The sequence below is a fragment of the Puma concolor genome, chromosome A2 (genome assembly GCF_028749965.1).
Source record: "Puma concolor isolate L17-30 chromosome A2, mPumCon1.1.hap2, whole genome shotgun sequence".
Classification (NCBI taxonomy): Eukaryota; Metazoa; Chordata; class Mammalia; order Carnivora; family Felidae; genus Puma; species Puma concolor.
In genome coordinates, this window is record NC_141668.1 from 168,175,943 (window position 1) to 168,201,332 (window position 25,390).

At 55.3% G+C, this 25,390-nt stretch overlaps 2 protein-coding genes and 1 long non-coding RNA gene across 5 annotated transcripts in view; 2 read left to right on the forward strand and 1 right to left on the reverse strand.

Moving 5' to 3' along the window:
• Positions 1 to 134: 134 nt before the first annotated feature.
• PRR22 (proline rich 22) lies at positions 135 to 2,362 on the forward strand. Its single transcript, XM_086699362.1, has 3 exons — positions 135 to 658; positions 762 to 824; positions 1,221 to 2,362. The coding sequence occupies exons 1-3, from the start codon at positions 529 to 531 to the stop codon at positions 2,342 to 2,344; spliced, it is 1,317 nt and encodes a 438-aa protein (XP_086555488.1). The 5' UTR covers positions 135 to 528; the 3' UTR covers positions 2,345 to 2,362.
• A 1,564-nt stretch (positions 2,363 to 3,926) lies between these two features.
• Positions 3,927 to 25,390, reverse strand: part of CATSPERD (catsper channel auxiliary subunit delta) — a 42,812-nt gene continuing 21,348 nt past the window's right edge. For 2 of the 3 annotated variants that reach the window (XM_086699358.1, XM_086699359.1), the window contains exons 11-22: positions 24,120 to 24,202; positions 22,705 to 22,881; positions 21,137 to 21,250; positions 20,316 to 20,405; positions 19,485 to 19,543; positions 16,412 to 16,490; positions 14,971 to 15,023; positions 12,526 to 12,600; positions 11,587 to 11,715; positions 9,804 to 9,987; positions 5,342 to 5,499; positions 3,927 to 4,221 (exon numbers count right to left, since the gene is read on the reverse strand). In XM_086699358.1, coding sequence (XP_086555484.1) covers positions 3,984 to 4,221; positions 5,342 to 5,499; positions 9,804 to 9,987; positions 11,587 to 11,715; positions 12,526 to 12,600; positions 14,971 to 15,023; positions 16,412 to 16,490; positions 19,485 to 19,543; positions 20,316 to 20,405; positions 21,137 to 21,250; positions 22,705 to 22,881; positions 24,120 to 24,202 — 1,439 coding nt within the window. In that variant the 3' untranslated portion in view covers positions 3,927 to 3,983. The remainder of the gene's footprint in view (positions 4,222 to 5,341; positions 5,500 to 9,803; positions 9,988 to 11,586; positions 11,716 to 12,525; positions 12,601 to 14,970; positions 15,024 to 16,411; positions 16,491 to 19,484; positions 19,544 to 20,315; positions 20,406 to 21,136; positions 21,251 to 22,704; positions 22,882 to 24,119; positions 24,203 to 25,390) is intronic. The other variant, XM_086699360.1, reaches the window with a different exon arrangement.
• LOC147583844 (uncharacterized) lies at positions 11,095 to 24,318 on the forward strand. The gene is made up of 3 exons (XR_015248564.1): positions 11,095 to 11,432; positions 16,069 to 16,193; positions 23,748 to 24,318. It is a non-coding gene; the product is annotated as an uncharacterized LOC147583844 (long non-coding RNA).

Consider the following 25,390-nt stretch of genomic DNA (forward strand, 5'->3'; position numbering starts at 1 on the left):
GCCTTTCTGTCACCCCAAGGCTTCCCCGTCCCGCTCCGGTCAGCTTTGTCTCGACACCGGGCCGTCCCCGTCCCCCTCGGTTCCCTTTTCTTTCTCATCCGCGAGAGTCCCCGGCCGTCCCCATGGGCCCAGCCCTGCGCCGCCCGCCGCTGCCGCCCAGAGAGGCTCAAACCGCAAGGAAGCCACAAGGGCTCACGAGGCGGGGGCCTCGGCCTGCGTGGGTTTGGGTCCGGGCGGGCTGCCTGGAGGAAGGCGCTCTGGAGCAGTCCAGAGCATTGCCGGAGGCAGCACATGGGAGTCCGGGGTCTGCCCTGCCGTCTGTGAGGCCTGTCTCTGGCCGTCCCCCCCCCCCCACAACCCCTGACGCCGGAATCCCGACCAGTGGGCGGGCCGCAGCCTGGAACCCGCCGCCCAGAGTAACCAGGCAAACAGAACTCTGCAGGACTCTGAACCTGTTCTCCGGGTGGGCCGCCAGTGCTCCCACCTGCTGCCCTCCTGGCCTGCCCGGGCCGGGACCCCTGCCTCCCCATGCAGCACCCCAAACCCTTCTATGTGCCCACAGCTCCCCAAGAAGGCTTCAGCCCCCAGGGCCCAGATGGCACTGAGGGGCCGGGCAGTCAGCCTCTCCCCACCTGCACGGAGCCTCTTCCTACCGTGGGTACGAGTCGGAGGGCGCTAGATGTGGGGCGGGCGTGGGGGTGCCCGATGGGGTGGGGGACCGGGGCTCGGGCCCCCACCCACCTGCCTGCTTTTGTCCCCAGGTTCCTCCAACCTGTATCAGCCCCTAAACCCGGAGAAAGAGGTGTTTCCAGCCCCTCCGGCAGGTACCAGCCTCCCCGTGACCCTTGACGAGGACTCGGGGGGGTTGGGGGGGACGTGGAGCCGTCTAGGCCTGTCTTGCCCATGCCCCTGACCTTAGGTGGCCCCCGGAAGGTAAGGCCTGCGTCTCTTGTCCCTCAGGCCTTCAAGGGCAAAGCCTGTGCCCCCCACTCCCAGACAGGTCCCCGCCAAATGATGCCCAGGGCCCCCGACTCCCAGATGGGTCCCCAAAGGCAGGAGCTGTGTCCCCATCCCTCAAATGGGCCCCAAAGCCAGGTCCGTGTTTCCCGTCCCCAGATGGGCCCTGCAGGTTTGGGCTGTGCCTCTCCCCCATCCCCCCTGTACTCCTCCCCCACGGGGGTTCCCAGAGCTCCTCTCAGAACTGCCTCCCTGGCCTGCAGGTTTCCACATGGCGCCCTGCGGGTGCTTCTTTGACCCCCGCATCTACCGAATCGAGTGGGCCACCACCGACTTCGGCCAGTCGTCCCTGTACAAGCTGACGGCAGTGGGCGGTCGGGGGCCCCCCGGGGGTCCGGCGGGGGGCCCCGCCTCGCCAGGCACCTACCTCCTAGAGCCCCAGCACTACCTCAAAGCCCCAGTGCCGGCCCCACCACCCCCGGCCTACCCGCATTGCCTGCCGGTGCCCGGGGGCCCCCAGTACCTCGTGCCCTACTTCCCCCCCGAGGGGCCGGGGCCGGGGGCTCTGGGCTTTGTGGGGGAAGGGGGGCCCCCCGCCCTCATGGAGCTGCCCCCACCCCTGCTCAAGGAAGGCCCAGGGCCGCCCCCACCTGCCCCCAAGGAGGACAAGCTGCCTCCCTTGCTCATCACTCTCCCCGCTGAGGCCGCGCTGCCCCCCGGCGCCTATGGCCGCCTCAAGGGCAGCCTCAGTCAGCTCCGTGGGCCCGGTGAGCCCCTGGCCTTCCCCTCCAATGAGCTGCAGGGCGGTGGGGCCGGGCCGGCCCTGCTGTACCTGCCGGGCCCCGGGGAGCCCAAGGTGGCCGAGGCAGAGGCGGCCCCGCTGGGGGCGGGCGCGGCCAGGGCCCCCGAGGCAGCCAGGGCCTTCGTGCTGCCTGAGAAGGTGCTTCTGGAAGACGCCATGAAACTCTTCGACTGCTTGCCGGGCAACGCCGAGCCCGAGGGGTCCCCACCACGCAAGGCCCCCGGGCCGGCCCTGCCGGATAGCGGGGGCGGCGGAGACGACTCGTCCAGTGACATCCGCTTGTTGCACCTGCCGGACGAACTGCTGTCCCTTGACTACAGCGTGCCCGAGATCCTGGACACCGTGTCCAACGTGGACTGCCTTTTCAGCTTCAAGGCGCTTGATGAGGAGCCGGCGCCCCGCCCAGGGCCCCCCGCCGCCAACACCGTGGCCCCTGCCTTGCGACCTGAGCTGCCCGGCAGGAGGAAGGCCGGCACCTCGTCGGCCAAGAAGGGGAGGCAGGGAGGCAAGGGCAAGCAGGCTGCGGGCCCGGCCAGCGCCGCCCCCTCGGGGCCCAGGCAGGACCTGGGAGCCGGCCCCCATTAAAATGGATGTGACCTCTCGGCTCACTGTCGGCTCGGTCGCATCGGGGCCCAGGGACGGTGGGCTGAGGCTGGCTGTGGGGGGCTGTCCCCTCCTCCGCCCTGTCGCGGGGGCGCCGGTTGGCACGCGAAGGCCCAGCAGCCCCTCGGCACCTCCTGGGTGCTGGGCTTCCAGAGCTGAGCTGCGGAGGCCTAGGGTCCCGGGGAATCCTAAACCCGCCCTCTCCGAGCCCTGGAAAGTTGGGAGTCAGCCTGCAGGGATGGGCGCTTCCGGAAGGTGGGGAGATGCCGTCCATTTCTGTAAGGATCTGTTGCCCGAGTGGTGAACGGGTTGCCCAGAGAGGGGTGGGAGATGAGGCCTCCCCCCACCCCCCGCCTTCTCCCCCTGCAGAGGAGGAAGGGACCCTCCTGCCCCAGGGCCTGGGCTGGGTCCCTGGGACCTTCGTTGTTGGGCTCTGCCGGGGTAGCCCTGGGGGTGGCTGGGGTGGGCCCCCCTTCCCTGAACCGTCATTCCCAAGCTCGGGGGAGAGACAGCTGCTGGAACCGTGCTGCGGGCTGTGCGGCCGTGTCTGCGCTTACCCCGCCCGGCCCTGTTCTGGGCCTGGACAGAGAGGCCGGGAGCTCACTTCGCCCGGCTTCCTTCTGAGGCCCCCTCTCCCTGCAGCCCCATCTGGGGTATCTTTGAGACGAAACTCCAGGGCATTCGGTGAAGGGAAGGCCCTTGGCACGTGACGTAAGAGGAGGGCTTCGGTTTCCTTGGAGAAACGTTCGCTGCCAAGAGACGCCCGCCCAGGGAGGGCGGGGTAGGTGTGCGCGTGGAGGTTCCCCACCACTGGGTCGCGACTGTTTGGGACAACTGAGGACGCCCACAATACAAACCTAAGAATAATCGGGAAAGTCATGGGACTTAGGACGGGATGGCTGTCGTGGGCCGCCTGGGGTTCAGAATGAGGCGGTGGGTGGGGAGGGAAACCCCGGTGAATGGGTAGGTAGACTACACGTACCCGTGTACATTGTATATACGCGTGTGCACACATCTGTGCACACGTGTACGTGCTACCTACATGCATGTGTAGAACAGGCATGCGTGTCTATACACGTGTATAGGTCTGTGCCCGTGTGTGTGTAACCTGGGTGAATACACGCTATGGGTGTATACGTGCATTGCACGCACATGCGTGGACACGTGCATACGTACGCACACGAGTCCCAGGTATACACACGTACACATGCGAAATGTGCCCGACGTGTTCGTGCACGTAGCAAAACACACGTGTACGTGTTTGTATACACGTTAGGGTTTGTACCCAGGAAATGCAATCCCGCAGGTCGCGGTCTCCTATGGACATCCCCCCACTTGTCCTTGGGCCTTGTCCTCTACAGGACACGTTGCCGCGTCTCCTGCTTTTCGGAGACTTGCCTCTTGTTCCCCCGATGCCTGTGCTGGTTTACGTCACCGGCCTGCCCACCTCCGGTCCCAGCCCGTGTAGGTGCCACGTGCAGAGGAACTCTGACGTGAGGACGTGGAAAGAGACAGTGACGGTGGGGTGTCGGGAAAACAAACCACGCCTGATACGCGCTGCCGCTGGCTTTTTTCCAGAATGCTTTGTTTTAAGACAACTCTGGGCTCCTCTGCTGTGCGCTCAGCGCCTGCCTTGGAAACACGGGCAAAGGTTTCTGAGTCTCCCGCACAGATTCATCCAGAACTCCTTGAGCCTGAGGCCCTTCTCGGTGTGCAGCAGTTTGGGGATCATGTAGGCCGACCACACGGACAGCAGCATGGCCATTATGAGCGGGATGATGGTGACCGTCGTCGGGATGATGGACGGGGGCAAGGCCCCGTAGACGTAGACGCTGAAGGTGGTCTCCAGGTGACAGTAACTGCAAAGGGGCGGTTGGGGAGAGGCCATGGGGCACTGCCCTTCACCCCGGTAAATGTGTTAAAACCCAAGACGGGACGGTTGGGCCCCGGGTGCTGGGCTGGGACACCGAGTTCCATGTGTGTCCACTTCAGCTTTTATCCGAGTGCTTTGGCGACAGTCACGTTTTCCCTCCCAGCATCCCTGTCCTCCCCTCCTCTGGGGACAGGGTGTCCCCTCAACTCTGTGCCCAGGCTCAACCTAGAGAGGCAAACAGACCAACCCGTTGCTGACCAGAAGCGGAGGGCGGGCACGATGGGGCCACAGGCACCCAGCAGGCGGGGGTAGCGGGCCAGGAGGGAAGGGCATCCCAGGAGAGGGGACCCAGCGTATAGGAGAACTCGGCAGGGTTGAGCTGGCAGCGCGGTGCGGAGAGAGGAGGTGACGGGCTCGAAGGCAGTCCCCTCTCTCCTCCGGATGTGCCACCCCAAGCCTCCCGCCCATGGCCATCCCAGAGTTGGCCCCCCTAGGTCAGGGTGTGGGCTCTCGAGGGAAGGCAGGGTCTCCATGTGCTTAGAGGGGCGGACTTTGTATTTGGAGAGGACAGATGACGCGGGGGATCGTCCCCTAGTGCCCCGTCCGGTGGGAGACGTTGATAATCCAGACCAGCACACGTAGAAACGTCCTCGCGCACGGGGGTGGTAACCATTTGTAGGGAGCGCCGATTCCCATGGTGTGAATTCTCCCCCCGTAGCTGACCTCAGGCTACCAGTGCAAAGACAGTTAGCTTCCCAAACCCCTGCATATTTAAGAGTCAGCTCCTGCACTCCACCGGCGGGATGTGGTTTGCGGGGGTGATTCTGGTCCCCGAGGGCGGGGACGTGGCCGCTGGTCATTGCTGTTGCCCCAGCGCCCAGCGTGGGCTCTGAGTAAGGACTTATTCAGCGAGTGAACAGATGTCTTTCAGAACTTAAAAGTATCATCCTTCCCAGGGACAGCCTGGGCTGCCGGGAAGATTGATGTTTATCCGGGACGCGCCAAGCGGTGGGAGAAAGGTGGGTCCCTCACGTGTGTGACCTGCCCTCGGGGAGCCATCCCCCCGCCCCCAGGCCTCTGGCGCAGGGCGACCCGCCCCTGCTCACCTGTAGTAGGGATCCACGATAGAAAGGAAGAAGACGTAGATCCCGTTCCTTTGGTCAAAAATAACCTTGTTTGCTGTTGGGCCTCCCAAGATCTGATACGGGACATCTGGCCATCTCAGAGGGGCGTCGTTGTCGGGGTCATGGCAGCTGATGTAGTTCTGGGGAGAAGGACAGAGGCGTGGCCACCAGCTCAGGGGCCGGGGAGGGCCGGGCCAGCGCCCGCAGATGCGCCCCGTGCGTGCACGGCCCCGCCTGCGACACGTCTCAGCAAACGCTCGTGGGTGGGCGTCCAGGGCCAGGTGCTGGCGGGCAGGTGGCTCGTGGCCTTCGCGGGGGACGCCGTGGATGGCTGCTCGGTCTTTATCTTGCCCCCCTGCTTCTGGGCCTTCCCAAGCTATAGGGGCGGCAGCTTCACAGAATCCCTTACAGTCCTGAGTCTGGGTCCGGGCGCTGCCGGCTACACATACAACTGGTGTTGTGGGCTGAGGTGAGCCCCCACCCCCGTCGCATGTTGGAGTCCTAACCCCCGACGGCCCAGAATGTGACCTTATCCAGAGATGGCGCCTTTTTCATGTAAATCTGGTTAAAGTGAGGTCATCAGGATGGGCCCTGATCCAGTATGACCGGCGTCCTTATAAACAGGGGACGTCTGGACACGGGCATGCACAGGGAGAACATCAGTGTGAAAACAGAGGCAGAAACTGGGGTGTGTGTCTACAGGCCAAGGAACGCCAAAGGGGGCCAGCAAACCACGAGCAGCCAAGCCTGGAACAGAGTCTCGCTCTCAGAAGGAAACAGCCTTGCCAGCACGTTGGTCCCAGACGCCTGGGAAAGTTCCTCCGGAGCTGGGGAAGCATAAATCTCCGGTTCGTGGTGTTTTTGCTACAGCAGCCCCGGCCAGCTAAGATACCTGGGAAATCTGAAGATACAGAGGAGACCCAGCCACCTTCCTGGGGCTTCTTGTTGGCATGGCCACCGAGCGTGGTCGTGGCACCAAGATGTGGTTGGGTGGGGGCAGGAGCTTTTCTCCCCTGTCTTCAGATCCCAGGATTTCATATAAAGGGGGAACCTCCCTGAAAACTCAACAGGTGCATCAGGCTGCCTGCCTGAGCTGAAGACCTCTCTCTTCTGCACTATTTGCTGGTGGACCCAGAAGGGAGGGAGCTGGGCTTGTAGACAACAGAAGAGAAAGAAAATTTTAAAGCAAGAAAGTCAAAGTAATAGCCCAGCAAGATGAAAAATAAAGGACTGGGGCGCCTGGGGGGGCTCAGTTGGTTGAGCATCTGACTCTTGATTTCTGCTCGGGTCACGACCCCAGGGTTGTGGGATCGGGCCCCGAGTCAGGATCCGCACTGATAGCATGGAGCCTGCTTGGGATATTCTCTCTCTCTCTCTCTCTCTCTCTCTCTCTCTCTCTCTCTCAAAAAAAAGAAAGACTCATTTTGCATGGCAAAAGCGAAAACCTGAAAGACATAAAAGATAAACTGAGGGAAATATTTGCAACTCATATTGCAGTAAAGGGTTAACTTCACAGATCTATAAAGAGCTCTTGAAAAGTGAGGAGAGTCTGAAATCCCAGCAGAAAAAATGGACACAGACTGAACACAATCCACAGTGCAGAGAAGTGAAAATGGCCCTCAAACAGGAAAAGACACAGCCTGGTCCACCGTGGAAGAAGTGCACGCGTAAATAGACAAGTTCCTCCCGAGATAGTACACCTAGCTGGTGCGCTGTGGAGAGACAGGTGTCCGTGCACTGTGGTGAGAGGCACCGTGACACCACCCATGGAGGGGGCCTTAGTGGCATCCGCCTATAAGCCAGTAGGCACTTCCCTGGCCTCAAAACAGTTCTGCAGGACCAAGGGACTCAGGCTGGTGGGTTGAACTGAGAGACCGGAAACATCCCGCGCCCGGCTGTTGGGCAGCAGAGAAACCCTGGAGCACCCGTCCTGTGGAGGGTGGTCATGTGACTTTAAAAGGAAGAAGCCCCCCCATGCCTCCTCCCCTTTGTACACACAGCTCTTCCCATCAAGAGGTGGGGTCTGGGTGGGCCCTGGAAACTGCTTCCGACCAGTAGAACAGGCCCGGGGCGGGGGGGGGGGGGTGCTGGGGGAAAGGGCTGGGCCTGGGACTTCAGGGGTCTGGAAGCTTCCGATCTGGAACCGTGAGGTCATGCTGTAAGGGAGCCCAGGCTACCCTGCTGGGGAGGACAGCACGTGGACAACCCAGTGGCTGGCTAACAGAAGCCCCACACGGAAGAGGGGCCTTCTTGGACACCCCGCCCCCCAGCTGAACGGCCCCTGCAGGGGCGGTCCTGGCTGACGCCACAGGTCTGAGGTGCAGGACTGGGAGGACGACCCTGCTGGGTTTGGGGTGGTTTCTTCTGCAGCACTCCATAATGGCTAGCAGTCCCTCACACTGCTCTTTTGGCTTTTCTGGAGGTTTGGAAGTTCTCAGAATTAAAAACAAAAACACAGGGGCGCCTGGGTGGCTAAGTTGGTTAAGCAACTGACTTCAGCTCAGGTCGTGATCTCATGGTTCGTGGGTTCGAGCCCCGCGTCAGGCTCTGTGCTGACAGCTCAGGGCCTGGAGCCTGCTTCGGATTCTGTGTCTCCCTCTCTCTCTGTTCCTCCCCTGCTCGTTCTCAGTCTTTTAAAAATAAATAAACGTTAAAAAAATTTTTTTTAAATCCTTCAGGAGTAAAAACAATTGAAAAAGCTGGGCCATATAAAGACCATATTAAAAAAAAAAAAGTAACGGGACAAACTGGTAAATGCATGCTACATTGAATGACAGCACTAATCAAAAGAATGCAACGCTATATGCGGGCACAGTCGGAAAATAATAAACAAATTATATGTATGTGGCTTTCTCCTTTAAAGAAAATGATCAGAGAGGTGGTGTTTGCACGGCAGTGTGAACCCACAGAATGCCTGAGCTGTGCATTTTATTTTTTTTAATTAATTTTTTTTTTTTTACGTTTATTTTTGAGAGAGAGAGAGACAGAGCATGAACGGGGGAGGGGCAGACAGAGAGGGAGACACAGAATCGGAAGCAGGCTCCAGGCTCTGAGCCATCAGCCCAGAGCCCAACGCGGGGCTCGAACTCACGGTCTATGAGATCATGACCTGAGCTGAAGTCGGTCGCTCAACCGACCAAGCCACCCAGGCGCCCCTGAGCTGTGCATTTTAAAACGGTTCCTATAGTTTAGGTGAAGTTCACCTTGGATTGAAAAAAAACAAAAACCAAAAAAAACCCAAGTAGAATCATTGTTCCCAACAAAATGAATGATCCAACTCACTCAACACAAGGAGTGTGAGAACACTTTGAAGGTGCCCAGCTAAGAAAGGAAGCGTTAAAAAAAAAGGGAGCCCAGGGGCGGCCGGGTGGCTCAGTCGGTTAAGCGGCCGAGTTCGGCTCAGGTCATGACCTCTCGGTTCATGGGTTTGAGCCCCGCTTCCGGCTCTGTGCTGGCAGCTCAGAGCCCGGAACCTGCTTTGGATTCTGTGTCTCCCTCTCTCTGACACTCCCCTACTCGTGCTCTGTCTCAAAAAAATAAATGTTAAAGAAAGCGGAGAAGTCCAGTGTCTACACGCGGGAACGGGCATCAGGTGTGGGGAGCGAGCGCCACCTGCTGGCGGCGTTGCTGCGCTGCGGTCGCGCCCTCGCATCTGGAGGTTGAGCGGTTAGAAGCGGTTCGTGTGAAATCAGAAGACTCACAAGAGGGCCCGCGGGGTCCCTTCCTTACACTGGCATCATGCCCTATTTCTCCATTGTGCGAGACCCCATGTGCACGACAGAAACGCTCCCGCGGCAGGAACGACTGTGAATTTAATCGTTCCCAGTGGTGATAGGCATTTGGATGGTTCTGGAAGCTTGCATATTATGAGCATGCCTCGGTGCCTTTGGCCAACTCCCTTGAGAGAGCTTGCTCACTTCATAGTCCCCAGATGTCCTAGCGGGCATCCCCACCCCCAGCCACCTTGCTGTGGAAGGTCTGTGTTCCCCCCCCCCCCAAATCCCTGTGTTGAAATCTGCCCCCCAAGGTGGTGGTTTGGGGAGGTGAGGCCTCGGGGTCGGATCAGGTCAGAGGGTGTGGCCCCCATGAATGGATGAGCGCCCTGATGAGAGAGACACCAGAGGGCTCCCTGCCCCTGTGCCCTGTGAGCACACGGGGAGAGGACAGTGATCAATGAACCAGGAAGAGGCCCTCACCAGACACAGAGCCCGCAGGCGCCTTGAACTTGGACTCCCGGCCTCCAGACCAGTGAAAAACAAATGTCTGTTGTTATAAGCCGTCCAGTAAATATTCCGTGATGGCAGCCCCCCTGTGGGCTGACACTTCCCCCCCCTCACCCCCCCCCCCCCGCGGAACCTCCCCCACCACGTGACCAGTCATCACCACCTGCAGGTGACCGACAATGGGTTGTTCGGACCCCTTTTGGAAGAAGAGTAAACCCTACCTCTCGGTCCCAGGCGAAGGGCCTTTTGTCGCCTGCGCTCTCCAGGATGGTGGTCCAGTTCTGCGGCTGGGATCTGCACAGCGCCATCTGGGCGGTCAGGGAGTACGTGTACGTGAACAGCCCGTTCACCTCCAGCAGGACGAACTCTGCCTTCGTCACCTCCTGGAACTTTCCTTCCCGCCACCTAGGACACACGCGCAGGGCTTGGCTGCAGGGGGGGTGCAGGAGCCCCGAGATGTCACGAGACAGTTCTGGGGACGGTGGGGGCGGCAAGCGAGGTCCCCTGGCCTCACCCGGCTGCCACTTGGCAGGGGACCAGCAGCAGGCGGGACGGGGCAGGGCCAGGAGGTGGGGGGGGGGGGCGGGGCGCGGGCACGGTGTCCTGTGGGGTGGCCACCAGAGGCCTCTCTGAGAAGCAGAGACTGGAAGATATTGATGGGATGTTCTACAGGCAAAAAATGGCACTGGTAAAGAAGTAGATGAGGGGCGACTGGGGGGCTCAGTCGCTGAAGCGTCCGGCCTTGGCTCAGGCCATGATCTTGCGGTTCGTGGGTTCGAGGCCCACATCGGGCTCTACGCTGTCAACATACAGCCCATATCGGATCCTGTCTGTCGCTCCCTCTGCCCCTTCCTTGCTCCCGCATGTGCTCTCTCTCTTCTCTCCCTCAATAATATTAAAAATTTTTTTAAAAATACATGAATGAATGAGTAAGCAAGTGAACCAACAAAGAAAACCCTTCACAGCTGTCCTCTGACATTTTTCTAACGACATCTGCCAACATTCAAAAGGTGTATATTAGGGCCGTTAATGAGGGTTGTTCTAAAGCATTATTTTTTGGCACACGTCCTGTGCTCTCGGCTTACACCCCTCCTCTGCCCGGACGCCTTCCTTGATCTTCATACCCCGTGTGGGTTTGCGTCCCCGCCGCGTGGCAGCTCTGAGTGTGGGGCTCGGCCGTCGGGCCGGGCCCCGTCCCGTGTGCGCGGCCCACAGCCTCACCCGGGCGCGGGATCAAGGCCACGAACCCGCCTGTTTGCAGGTGTGAGTCGGTGCCTGCTGCCTTCAATCAACTACTCTTTAGTCAGATGGTCTGCAGGGCACTGAGTTGAGCCCCCGGCCTCCAAGTGCTTACTTAAATCGATTGGCATTCAGTAAAATGGAAAAGCTGCTTCCTCAGGCGCACTGGCCCCACGTACCCCCCCTCCACACACACCCCCCTCCCCCTGGCTCATGAGTACCCACCAAAGTGTAGCCATCACGCAGGGTGGGGTGTGCAGGGGGCGTGATGGAGGAAGACGGCAGAATCCACAGAGGGGGCAAATGAATGCTCGGACTCAACCATGTCCCCCAGAGCGCCCCCCACCCCCGGGGACTGTATTTGGAGGTGGGGCCTCTACACCGGGAATTAAGGTGGAATGAGGTCCTCAGGAAGAGCCCTGATCCCACAGGAAGGGGAGGAGACGCAGTGTCCCGCGCGGGAAGACGCAGAGAGAAGGTGGCCGGCTGTGAGCCAAGGAGGGAGCCTCCCCAGGAGGGGGACCCCCGCCCTGTCCACGCTCTGACCTTGGCCTTCTGGCCTCCGGAACCGTGAGAGAATCACTGTCTGCTGTTTGAGCCCCCAGTCGGCGGTAAATTTCGTTATAACGGCGGGAGCTGAGAGATTGCAGGGAGGGGACAAAACAAGGGCGGGGGGAAGGTGTGGAGAGAGGGGTGGGGAGGGCGGCGGTGAGAGGGGTGCGGAGGGGGGAGCGTTATCTGAGGGGCCGGGCTGCGGGGTCTTACAGTTCCACCACCGGCCTCCAGGGGGTGTTGTAGTAGACGAGGCGGGGGCAGCCCAGCTTCTCGTACCGATAGTTCACCACCAGGTCCTCGCGGGACATCTGTCCCCGGAAGTTGGGGTCATACGCTTCCCTAGGCAGACACAGGGAGGGGGCAGTGGATGGCCCTGCGCCGCCATCCTCCCCCATCAGACTGTGGGCGTGCCAGACCTGTGCAGTCCTGGGAACCGAGTCCTTAAAATAAATCTCCGTGCCTCTCCTATCTCTGGCCCTCTCTCTGTCTCTCCTCCTGTCTCTGTCTCTCTCTTAGGCTCTTTGTATCTCCGAGTGCGTCCCGTCACTTTTCTCTCTCCCTGGAGGTCCGTGTCACGCACCTGTCCGTGCCCCCCCAGGTCTGAGTGCAGGTTCACTGGCCGGGTTGGGCCTTGGCTGTGGGTGTGGACCGGAAGGTGACTGACTCCTGGCTTATATCCGGGGGGCCGTGGTGTATAAAACACACGCGTGTCTTCATGCTGGGGGTCGGAGTTCTCTGTTCCCCGGGTTCCAAGAAGGGTCGAGTCCCACCCATCCCACCCCATGCCCACTTGGTGGCCCTGGGGACCAGCTGCACTGCACAGAGGTCACCCTGGCCCTCACCCCCTCCTGCCTTGGCGGACAGTGTTGGGCTAACTGCCAGCTCAGAGGAACAGGTGCCCGGGCCCCATGAGCTGGTGGCAGGCTGGCAAGATGGCAGAAAGGTGGCCTGGTAGGTGGGCAGACCTGAGCCACATCACAGTGGCCCTCCCACAGGCCCGGCAACCTCCCCTACCTGTCCTCTCCCCGCCCCGGATTCCCTTCTGTCGGGAAATCAGTTTAAAAACGATTTCTGAGTTGTCTTTGGGGCTGGGGGACAGTCAAAGGGAGGGACAATCAAAGGTTTCACCAACGGGAACCTTAGGCTCACTTCTCGATGATGTAGCTGTAGTTGTCCTGAAGGCCCACGGGGTCCAGGATGCCGTTGGAACAGGCTGAGATTTTGCTGCAAGCGAGAAAAAGCAGTGAGAAGCTTCCAGAACCCACAGAGCACCAAAGGATTGTGAATTCTTCCCTTGGACGCGTATACCCCCGCTGGTTTGATTTTGGAGAACTTTCTTACTTCCATCCTCCCTACCAGGCCCAGAATCTCTCCAAGGAGCCAGAACTCGTGTGGGAGACCGACATCAGAGGCCAGGACCTAGGCGCTGGGTGTCCTGGCTCTTGAGTCCATCATTTCCTGGGTTTTCTTTGTAGTGTTACATCTGTGCCTGCCTCTTTATGCAATATGGTTTATTTTGGGCCGGTTTCAGATTTTAAGGACTAGAATCATGCTGTGTGTGTCGTTTCGAATCTTCTGTTCCACATCCCTGGCACACGGCTATGATAGTCCATTGCATCGAGCCACTGCACCTGTTTATTTCCTGTCAATGGGATTCGAGCTGGCCTGCTTCCAGCTTGGAGCTATTAGGAATAATGCCGCTGAGAACATTCTGGAACCCTTGCCAATGTAAACGTGCCAGATTGGAATTGCTGGGTCAACAGATGTGTTTTCTAAAGCAGCTGAAAAACGTACATACCCGCGGCACAGTCTGTGCGTTCCGGAGGCTGCCAGGGGCTCCCGGTCCTTACCAGTACTTGCTCCTGGCCGGGCTTTGTAAATTTCACCATGCTGGTGGATGAGAGTGATGGTCTCTAATAAAAGTTTTCATTTTCTTTTCCCTATGAAGTGAGGCTGACCGCATTTTCGGCCCCTTTTCCTATGCTTACCAGCCGTTTGGATTCCTTTCTTGTTTCTTTCTGGGAAGTGCCTGTTCAAGACTTTTGCCCATTTTTAAAAAATTAGTTTGTTTGTTTTTTTAAATTATTAATTGGTAGGAATTCTTCATAAAGTCTCAGTAGCACGTGTGATGCTTGATCTTGGGGTCATGGGTTTGAGCCCCACAGTGGACGTAGAGATCACTTAAAAAATAAAATCTATTTTTTCAGTTTTTTATTTTCTGAGATATTCTTAAAGGTTTATTTCTTTAGAGAGAGAGTGCGAGTGGGAGAGGGGCAGAGAGGGAGAGGAGAGAGAGAATCTCAAGCAGGCTCTGCACGGTCAGTGCACGGCCTAACGTGGGGCTCAAACTCACCAACCGTGAGATCGTGACTTGACCCAAAATCAAGAGTCAGATGCTTAACCGACTGAGCCACCTAGGCACCCCCACCCAAATAAAGTTCGTTTACAAGTCCATTGCTGGTTATGCATGTGCAAATATCCTCCCCACACTCTTTATGGCAAAAGCTATTTGTATATTGTTTAAAAAATGTTCCCTGCACATTATGTCCTTGTGTATAAATATATCATTTGTTGATTCAACAAAATGTTTCCATTTGGGGGAAATGTGGTAAAATCATCACCTGTGTTTATTGGTGCCCTTGAGCAGGGGACATTGAAGCTGGCCCCGACTAGCTCCTGAGAGCCAAGCATTAAATCTGCTGGAATTTTGTCGGCCAGTGGATCATTCACGATGGCACTTGAAATCCACATGGAGTATTCACACCACAGGAACTGGCAAGGGCTGCAATTCGGGGCCTCCCCCTCCACCCAGAGCTGGTTGTCACCCATTTACCAGCACGCCACTGCCTGCAGGGGAAGACTATGGCAATTTGGCTGATCTTCTGGTTTCTTCCTTTTTTTGTGCCTTGGATTCTCGGGGCTGCATTCCCTGGGGTAACTATGGAAACTGGAGCAAAGTTCCCCCAAAATATCAGGAACCAATTAAAACCAAAACTGTAAGCAATTTTAATCAAAATGGGGAATTCAGGGACTCGCAAAAGACGACAAGAAAGAAAAGAAAGAAAAAGAAAGAAAGAAAGAAAGAAAGAAAGAAAGAAAGAAAAGAAAAGAAAAGAAAAGAAAGCGAACAAACACATGATTAGGAGAGAGAGCAAAGTGTAAATATCACCCAGCTGGTAAAGGAGGGGAGAACACTGTGCCAGAAACCAAACTCAGCCTATCAGTATTCATTATTTAACTATTTCTTTTTTTTCCCCCTAACATTTATTCATTTTTGAGAGATAGAAACAGAGCGTGAGCAGGGGAGGGGCAGAGAGAGAGGGAGACACGGAATCCAGGCTCCAGGCTCTGAGCTGTCAGCACAGGGCCTGACGCAGGGCTCGAACCCACGAACCGCGAGATCATGACCTGAGCTGAAGTCAGACGCTTAGACATCTGAGCCACCCAGGTGCCCCATTATTTTACTATTTCTTATGAGAATGTTAAATATACATAAAAACGCACAGGAAAATGTCACCCGATTTCAACAGTTGTGAAACAACTGTGACCAAGCTTGTCACGTCCCAGTCCCCGCCCCGATATCGACACACTTACTTCTGAATGACGATCTTTTTCTCCTGGTCACAACCCACTGAAATGAGTGCCGTCTGCGGAGGAGAGAGGCAGCGATGCTGACCGGGGTCGGTGAGGGCCGCTGACGGCCCGGCTGTGTTAAGAACCCACGTGGGGACACTCACACCCAGGAGAGACAGGAAACGGTGTGCCCAGATCCTGACACGGTGACCCAGTCTCCCGGGACTCACTGTAACTGGACCTGGCCCCGCGGAGCTCAAGCCCTAAGGGCTTGCCAGAGCTATGGGGGTGCAGTTAAGTCCCCTGTCACTAACTTATATCTTAGTTCTAACCAGAGACCAGTTTATAAGTGTGGGACAATACTTGGCATACAGAAGACAAACATGGATTTACCGTGGGACAGAATGCAATATTCCTATCAATTTTACAAAAATCGTGGTAAAGGGGTGCCTGGGTGGCTCAGCTGGTTAAGCGTCTAACTCCTTTCCGGTTCACGTCATAATCTCATGGTTCGTGAGATCGAGCCCCACATCTGTGCTGACAGCACAGAGCCTTGCTGTCTTGGGATTCTCTCTCTCTCTCTCTCTCTCTCTCTCTCTCTCTGCCCCTCCTCTGCTCTCTCTCTTTCTCTTTCTTTCCAAATAAATAAATAAACTTTAAATAAATAAATAAGTAAATCAATCAATAAATAAACTTTAAAAATGTGGTAAAATACACAGAATATGAAATGTCCCATCTTAACCATTTTAAGCGCAAAGCTCAAGGCCATCAGGCACACTCACACGGCTGTACACCCACCCCCACCAACTGTTTCCAGAACCTTCTCATCTCCCCAAACGAGACTGTCCCCATGAGTCCTGACACCCCACCCCTGGTGCCCACCATCTGTCTCTGTGGACAGGACTGCTCTGGGGACCTCAGAGAAGTGGAATCAGACAGTATTTGGACTTCTGGGATTGACTTATTTCACTGAGCGTAACGTCTTCAAGATCCATCCATGTTGTGGTGGGTGTCAGCACGGACCGCCCTGTGTTTATTGGTTCACCCATCAGTGGACATTTGGGTAGCTAACACCTTTTGACTATTACAAATAAGGCCACTGTGAATATATGTGTACAGGTTTCCGTGTGGATGTGTGCTGTTTTCCGTTCTCTTGGGAGCACCAAGGAGTGCTGTCACCAGAGTTGGCCAGAGGTGTTCTGGGGATGACCGAGGAATGAGATGAGACACCTGCTCCTAGGATGGTGAGTCTTGAGGGGCAGACCTGGGGGATGCTGTTGCGGGGCTGGGGGGGGGGCGGGGGGCAGGGAGTGACCCTTGCAACTGGGACCAGATCACCTCCATTTTCAAATCCTGAACATAGGCTCGGCCAGCCCCTCAGGGAAAATCCAGGGGAGACCCACCACCATTATTCTTAACGCTAACAACAAAGAATATGGGACAGTGAAAATTTGGGACATACCAGTGGCTTCAGGTCCACACATGAAATTTCCTTGTTGGCTACGTCCAGAGTGATGGTAGATACTGTGGGTTTCTTTATGCTGCGAGGCAATGGGAGTGTGTATTATCGCACATCAGTGTCACAAATAGTATCAGGGTTAAAAACAGTCACCAACCCACCGATTTACTTATCCATCCATCCATCCATCCATCCATTCATGATCCATCCAGGCCTCCGCTTGTCCATCCATTCATCCATTTGTTCCAGAGTACTGACTGAGAGAACCTCTGCTCACACGTGGTGGCCCCACCCTCCCTTGAGTTTCTACTTCTTCTTGAGTCAGTTTTATTCATTTACGTATAATAACTTCTTGAAAACCACATCTGACATCCATTATTATTACCTAGCTACGTATCATAACATTATTATCACCTAGCTACGTATAATGTTTTCTTGTTCCGTTTTTCATTGAAGTATAATTGCAATACAATATCATATTGGGGCTCCTGGGTGGCTCAGTCTGTTGCACGTCCGACTTCGGCTCAGGTCGTGATCTCGCGGTTCACGAGTTCGAGCCCCGCGTCCAGCTCCGTGCTGACAGGTCAGAGCCCGGAGCCTGCTTCGGATTCTGTGTCTCCCTCTCCTCTCTCTGCCCCTCCCCCACTCATCTCTCTCTCTCTCTCTCTCTCTCTCTCTCTTTCAAAAATTAAAAGCATTAAAAAATTTTTTTTAAAGAAATGCAATATCATCTTAGTTCCAGGCGTACAACATAGTTATTTAATGTCTGCATACATTGCAAAAGGATCGCCATTAATAGGCTAGTTACCGTCTGTCACCATACAAAGTTAATACATTACTGACCGTGTTACCCAGGCACTTCAATACATCCCCATGACTTCTTTATTCTATAACTGGGGGCGTATTTCATTGTATACATATGCCACGTCTTCTTTATCCATTCACCTCTAGATGGATCGCTTAGATTAGATGGCTTCCATAATTTGGCTTTTGTAAATGATGCTGCAACAAACAAAGGGGCGCGTGTATTGTTTCAAATTAGCGTTTCGGTCTTCTTCAAATAGTCAGACCTGGAATTGGGTTGTGTGGTGGGTCTCCGTTTCATTTTCTGAAGAGCCTCCGTCCTGTTCTCCAGAGCGGCTGCACCAGTTTGCATTCCCACCAACAGTGCAGGGCGCCCCTTTCTCCGCATCCTCGCCAACCCTTGTTTCTTGTGTTGTTGATTGTAGCCATCGTGATGGGTGTGAGGTGGTGTCTCGGTGTGCTTTTGATCTGCGTTTCCCTGAGGCTGAGTGACGTGGGGCATCTTTTCACGTGTCTGTTGGCCATCTGGATGTCTTCTCTGGAAAAGCGTCTCTTCAGATCTTCTGCCCATTTTTTCATCGCGTTGTTGTTGTTGTTCTTGAGTTGCGCGTGTTCCTGACGTGTTTTGGACGTCGGCGTCTTCTCCCAGTCAGTGGGCCGCCTTTTCATTTTGTGGGTGGCTTCCTTCACTGTGTGGGAGCTTTTGAGTTGGGTGAAGCCCCTCCCCTTATTCTTTGATAAGTCTCCACACTTGTCATTTTCTGTTCTACTGTTTTTTCAATTCTCTCCTTCGTCAGGATTGCGGGGTCGCCTTGTGTACTGGGCTTCTGAAGAACCAGCTTTATGTGTCACTTTGACTTTATCCTGTCTTTCTGCCCTCTGTTTAATACATTTCAGACTGTATCATCGTTAACTCCCTTCTTTTTGTGGTTCCCCTGGTTAAGTTCAATGTTTACTTCATGCGTCTTTAGTCCGTTCTTCCCCCTCATAATAAAAGTGCTCAGGGTACAGATGTTCCTTTGAGTATGTTTCAGCCGTGTTGCACGGATTCTAGGATTCAAGGGTTATTTATAAAAGCGTCTCTTACTTTCCAAGAAAGGGGGCTTTTTGTCATTGGTTTTGTTTTTCTGGCCATTCAGTTCTAGTTTTGTTGGATTATGGTCTGAGCATGTGGTCTGAAAATCTCTACTGGGAGATCTGGTTGATTTTTTTAATTGCCAAGTACATAAAAAATTGAGTTAAATATTTTTTAAAAATGTTTATTTATTTTTGAGACAGAGAGAGACAGAGCATGAACGGGGGAGGGGCAGACAGAGAGGGAGACACAGAATCGGAAGCAGGCTCCAGGCTCTGAGCCATCAGCCCAGAGCCCGACGCAGGGCTCGAACTCACAGACCGTGAGATCGTGACCTGAGCTGAAGTCGGACGCTTAACCGACTGAGCCACCCAGGCGCCCCGAGTTAAATATTTTTTTAATGTTTATTTGTTTTTGACAGAGAGAGAGACAGAGTGTGAACAGGGGAGGGGCAAAGAGAGAGAGGGAGACACAGAATCCAAAGCAGGCTCCAGGCTCCGAGCTGTCAGCACAGAGCCTGACACGGGGCTCGAACTCACGAACCGCGAGATCGTGACCGGAGCCGAAGTGGGACGCTCAACCGACTGAGCCCCCCCAGGCGCCCCTAGAATACTTTAGTTCTGATGTCTTAGCAAATTCCAATTATATGTGATACAGTGATACAAAATTCCACACGTAGAATGAAGACTTGTTGAAATACATATTCTAGGGACCCCCTGTGCGTGGGGTCATGCAGGACGTGTCCTTCTGTGTCTGGCTTCTGTCACCGCACACAGTGTCCTCAGGGTCCATCCACGTGGTGGCAGGCGGCAGGATGTCCCTCCTTCCTGAGGCTGGGTGATATCCCAGCGTGTGGATGGGCCACACTGTGTCCACCTACTGGGCCATCTGCGGATACGGGGCTGTTTCCACGTTTTGGTGACTGTGAATCAGGCTGCTGTAAACACGGGTGTGCACATATCTGTTCCAGTCCTGCTTCCCATTCTTCCGAGTGTAGACCCAGAAGCGGGATTGCCAGGTCATATGGTAATTCTATGTTCAATGTTTTGAGGAACCACCATTTAGAAAGTGTTGCCGATTATTCTGGCCTTACTGTCCTTGGAGGGAGGGAGTCTGGATCTCGGCCCCGCGTTCCCAGATCTGTCAAGGGAACCCCATACACGGGGGCCGCCCACTCCCATCTAGGCGACCACGTACCTGGAGGTGAAGTTGGGGTTGGCCCTGCCCCAGTGGTGCTGCTGCCTCAGGGAGATGTTCTGTGGAACCGAGAACAAACACAACGGTGGGGCAGCCCGGAGTGGCTGAGGATCGGGGCTCGGCGGGGGGGACACTGAGGTAGGATGGGGCTTTGGGAGGAGGAGCCTGGAAAGCATCCAGCTGCCTCTTGATTCTAATCGTACCACCGGTGAGAGGCTTCTAGAAGTTCATAGAAATGACCAACCCCAAGCTCCTTCGTTTCCTGGCTGCCTTTGTCTGAGGGACGCGGAGTGAGGGGTGACTTTGTTTCCCCTCTTCTTTAGGAGGTGACGGGGACCGGTCCAAAAATCCCCCTGTGGCTGACTGATGCCTTGTCAGGCTCCCGTTTTGTGGAAACCGCCCAACCCTACCCTAGGCTTCCGGGGTCAAGTGCAAACTCCACGGTGTGACCGTGAGGCCTGGCTCGGCCCTGTGGAGCACCCTGGCCTCCTGTTTGGCCAGGACCCTCCTGCCCCCCCCCGCTCCCCGTTTCACCTCCATCCTCGTGCCTCAGTTTACCCAGCTACCCAGATTTCCCTGGGGCTGTGTTAGGCTCTCTGTCACGCCCTCCTGCTTGTCCCCTGTGCTTCCTGCCTGCAGGGAGCAGGGGAGGGGCGGGGAGCAGCAGGGCCCGTGTCCTCTCCAGATGCTTTAGCGCCTTATCCAGCCGTGGGCGGGCGAGGAAGGAAGTTCAGGCCGAGGGAGCCTTCAGGCGGCCGGACCTGGCTGGGCCCAGTCAAGGCTGTGCCCTTCCCTGCACTGACCTGGGCCTGGGGCAGGGGCGCCGCTCACCAGTCTGTGCTTGGTGTTTCCGTCATAGGTGTAGCCGTCCTCGTAGATGGCCACCTGCAGCCCCAGGGAGTGGGGGTTGCTCACCATTGCCTGGTGGGGGGTGGGGGGTGGGGAAGGAGACGCACACCATTTTCTGGGGCCGGGGGACACAAAAGGGCGCCACTGGGATCTCACCACAGGGGACCCCTGTGCCCCTTCACACTAAAAACCGAGCTTGCTCTGCAAAGGCAGCCGCCCCTCCAATCCCCATGCTCCTGCCCCACCTCGTCTACCCCCCAGTGTGGCCTCTGAGCCCCGGCACTGCAGACAGCTTGGAGCTGTCCCTGCTGGTGGGTTTGCACCCACCCCCCCCACCCCGGAGGACCCCCAAGGAGGCCCGTCCTGCGCAGGAGGCCGAGGGGAGAGGCCGAGATAAGAGCCGGAGCCAGCCTGGCCTCCCCTGGCTGGACTTCACCCCATGGCCTTACATTAATCCGCACCCTCCCCCGCCCCGAGAGTCTGGGCTTGGCCACTTGGGTTTCAGGTCTGGGGACCCCCACTGTCTCTTGAGCACCTCCCGCCCTGTGAGGGGAGGCGGGAGTCGGGGCTGCTGGCCGGAAGCACAGAAGCGGGGTCCGGCTGGGCTAAGAGGAAGAGGAGTGGGAAGCATAGAACAGCCCAGAAGCAGGATGGAGAAGGAGGCACGGAGGCCCCGGGGAAGGAGGCCAGCCGGGCGGGTGAGGGCTCTCCCCGGCGGTGCCAGGGGACTCGCAGGGCCTGCGACGCTGGGGGGACCCCAAGTACCAGAAGCACCGGGTGGCGTCAGGAGGAGGTGGCCTTACCAGTGGGACCGGTGACCTGCCTGGCCGCGGAATCATGAGCGCCGTGAGCTGCAGTTTGCTGTTCATGTCGATGCTGTACATCCTGTTGTCAAATTCTCCTTGCAGAAGCTCTACCTGGGCAGAAACGCCGCGCAAATCAATCCGTCGCATCAGATGCGCGGGGGCGGGCAGGCAGCGGTCTCCCCTGGGGATGGAACCTTCTAGTCTTTTGTGCACGCCACTGTCTTCCCTGCCGGATCCTGCAGCCGCCCCACCCCTCCGTAGAGCCTCGCGGCCCACCCCATTGCAGACGAGCCTCCTCTTTCTAGAAGTCTCCCCACCCCCCCCAACACACCTGATTTTTGCCATAGTTGCTTCTTTGCCAAGTGCGCATCCCTAGGTGATGTAACTTGGTCCGGCCCGTTTTCAAACATTGTTCTAAGCCCCTTGCAATCCACAGGCTCCCCCTTCACCCCGCCCTCTTCGTGTCTCTTCATCTCTGAAGCCCCCCAACTGCTGGACCCGTAGATTCTCACAGTCTGGATTTTCCTGGTGCAGGTGGGCGTTGGAGGACGGGTCTGTCGGGTTTGGGTTATTACACTTTGGCTTATTATCTAATACTGTGTGATTTGTCTTTGCTGCCCAGCTTTCATCCGGGGGATTTTTGCGTTTTGCTTTTTTTTTTTTTTTTTAACATTTATTTATTTTGGGGAGACAGAGAGAGACAAAGCGTGAGCAGGGGAAGGGCAGAGAGGGAGGGAGGCACAGAATTGGAAGCAGGCTCCAGGCTCCGAGATGTTGGCACAGAGCCTGACGCGGGGCTCGAACCCACGAACTGTGAGATCGTGACCTGAGCCGAAGTCGGACGCTTAACCGACTGAGCCCCCCAGGCGCCCCTGCGTTTTTGTTTTTGTTTTTAAAGTAGGCTGTAGCCCAACGTGGGGCTCAAACTCACGACCCGGAGAACAAAAATCACCATGCTTTTCCGACTGAGCCAGCCAGGCGCCCCGTCACCCGTGGGTTTTTGTTACACTGTGTAGTTGCTGGTTTGGGTGGGGCTTTTGGTGGGGGTGGGATTTGGGAAAACTACTTGCTAATGGCACAGCCTTTTTCCCCAGAAGAGTTTAAGGGCCCACAAGAAAATCCCCATGGCTGGGGACTGATAGTTTATTGTGGCAAGTAGAGGAAAGAAGAAAAAAATCACTCCCGTCTCCTAGCACCATCATTTCATAAGAGGATATTTTCATAGATCGATACGCTCAGTAGTTGTTTCTCATATCGCTAAATGCTGTGGATCCAAAGGCCATTTGGAAATGGAGACCCTAGGGGCACCTGGGTGGCTTGGTCGGTTAAGCGGCCGACTTCGGCTCCGGTCGTGATCTCACAGTTCATGGGTTCAAGTCCTGCATCGGGCTCTCTGCTCTCAGCACGGAGCCTGCTTCAGATTCTGTGTCTCCCTCTCTCTCTGCCCCTGCCCCATGTTCTCTCTCTCTCTCTCTCTCTCTCTCTCTCTCAAAAATAAGTGTTAAAAAAAAAAAAAAAAAGAAAGGGTGCCTGGAACATTGATCTAAACAGTTACGATCACATACTTTGCAAACGTCAACTTGGAGTTGGGGATCCATGAGAATCTCCTGAACGTTCATAGGGCACCTCTGGAAATCAAAAGCTGGAAACATCGGATCGGGGAGCGGGGTCAGTATTTCCACTTGCCCCACATCAGTGAACATCACGGCTGCCTCTTGGGACCAGATGTTTTGGCCTGAAAACTAAGAGAAAAGCAACTTGGGAGATCGGGTCGTTCTAAGTCTTTTTTGAGGATGTAAATTTTATCTCACGATTCAGGTTTAAATTTAGAAGGAAGACCAGATAAAGTCATCAGTACGCTTCATTCATTCCTTGGTGATTAATGATGGAAACTCCGTATTTCCTCAGCAGAGAGGATACACAGGAAATAATTCTAGACTTATCCACAGATCCCGGACCGCTCTGGAAAGTCGGACGAAAGCTAATGACCCTCCCCCAGAAAATGCCGTGGTTGTCAAGAATGTGTCAGTGTGACAGGGGGTCCTGGGTGGCTCAGTCGGTTAAGTGTCCGACTCTTGGTTTTGACTCAGGTCATAATCTCACAGCTTGTGAGTTCGAGCCCCATATCAGGCTCTGTGCTCACAGCGTGTAGCCTGCTTGGGATTCTCTCTCTCTCTCTCTCTCTCTCTCTCTCTCTCCCCCCCCCTCCCTCCCTCTCCCTCTCTTTCCCTCTCTGTCTGCTCCTCCTACGTTCACTCTCTCTCTCAAAAGTAAATTAACTTTAACGGTCCTCACGTTTCTTTTCTGGCTTAGCTGCTAATGAGTTACGGGCCCTTAGGAAAGAGAGAAATCTGAACTTCAGTTTTTCCTCTCTTGTAAAAGTTGGATGAGATTATCTCCTTCCTGGGGTTTTGTGAGAGTGAAATAAAATTAGACAGGCATGACGTAAAAGGGGATGTGAAATAACTCTGGCATCACCGCTTCCGGTCTCTCTGTGACTCAGTTTTTCCGTCTGTCCAATGGGGACAATACAAGGTTCTTCGACTTCTTCTTCTTCTTCTTCTTTTTTTTTTTTTTTTTTACGATTATTTGTTTATTTCTTTTTTAGTTATCTCTACCCTCAACGTGGGGCTCGAACTCACAGCCCAAGATCAAGAGTCACATGGTCCGCCAACCAAGCCTCCCAGGTGCCCCCGAGGTTCTACTTCTAAGACGATGGTCGGGATTAAATGGGGTTAACAGAGGGAAACTTCTCAGACCAGCACCTACTATATCCTGAACGCCCAGTAAGTTTTAGCTGCTGTGGCCATAAATCCCATATTAATTAAAATCATTAAACGATTGCCGTTGTTATTAAAATACCAGTACTATTCTCATAACTAGAGTGATTTCCCGCCTTCAGGAAAAGGATCGGCAGCTTGAGAACGAGACCGTAATTCCTCACCGACACGGCGATAAACAGCACTTCGAATGTACCTACTTTGATTAGAGAACTTGGCAGGATTCCGAGGCTGCCATAATACAAACTGTTCTCCCGAGTTAAGACTGCCAGTTCATTCTGATCTAGGAGAAAAGAAACAAGACAGAACAAAATGGAAATGAGGGCTGTTTCCGTGGACAAAACTGTAACAAATCTAACAAGTTGTGAAAAAACAATTACCCCGATTCCATCATATAGACCAGGGGTCAGCAAACTTCTTTTGTAAAAGGCCAGATGGCAGGGGTGCCTGGGTGGCTTGGTTGGTTAAGCATCTGACTTCGGATCAGGTCACGATCTCACGGTCCGTGAGTTCGAGCCCCGCGTCGGGCTCTGGGCTGACAGCCCACAGCCTGGATCCTGCTTCGGATTCTGTGTCTTGTCTCTCTCTGCCCCTCCCCCACTCATGCTCTGTCTCTCTCTGTCTCAAAAATAAATTAAAAATTTTTTTTTTTTTTTAAAAAAGGCCAGATGGCAAATGTTTTCTGCTTTGCTGGTCAGGTGCTTTGTTACAAGTATTCACTTCCGTGACAGCAGCTACAGACCGGTTGTAAATGAACGGACGTGATTGCGTTCTAAGAAAACTGTATTTTTTTTTTTTTGAAGTTTGTTGATCTTGAGAGAGAGAGAGAGAGAGAATGAGCAGGAGGGTAGGCGAGAGGGAGGGAGACAGAGAGTCCCAAGAAGGCTCTGAGCCATCAGCGCCAAGCCCGATGGGGGGCTCGAACTCACGAACTGTTGAGATCATGACCTGAGCAGAAACCCAGAGTCGGATGCTAAACAAAAATTGTTTTCTTCCGTGTGTATGCATGTGCCCGGATGAACTAGAACTGAACTAACCGGTCCTCCACGGGTGGGCCTGGAGGTTGTTTCCGGTCTTTCGCAGACACAGAGTTCCAAGGAACACAGGAGAGCACTAAAAGGTTTTCTGAAAGGGTCAACATGACCGGATGTGTATTTTTATTCTTAAAAAAAGAAGACAAGGGAGCTTTCAGAAAAAGTGAGGCTTAAGCTGAACCTTGGGGAAAGCCTCTGATATAGAAAAGTGGAGGTGTGTTTGAGGAGCGGGGAGTGAATTAATGTACTGAGGGTTTCTTGACCTTGGCGCTAGTGAGGTTAGGGACCAGATCCTTCTTTGCGGTAGTTTGGGGGTGGGGGTGGGGTGCGTCCTGGCACTATAGGATGTTAAGCAGCGTCCCTGGCCTCTACCCAGTAGATACTAGGAGCACGCCCCCCGATGAGACAACCACGGATGTCCCCAGACACCGCCGAGT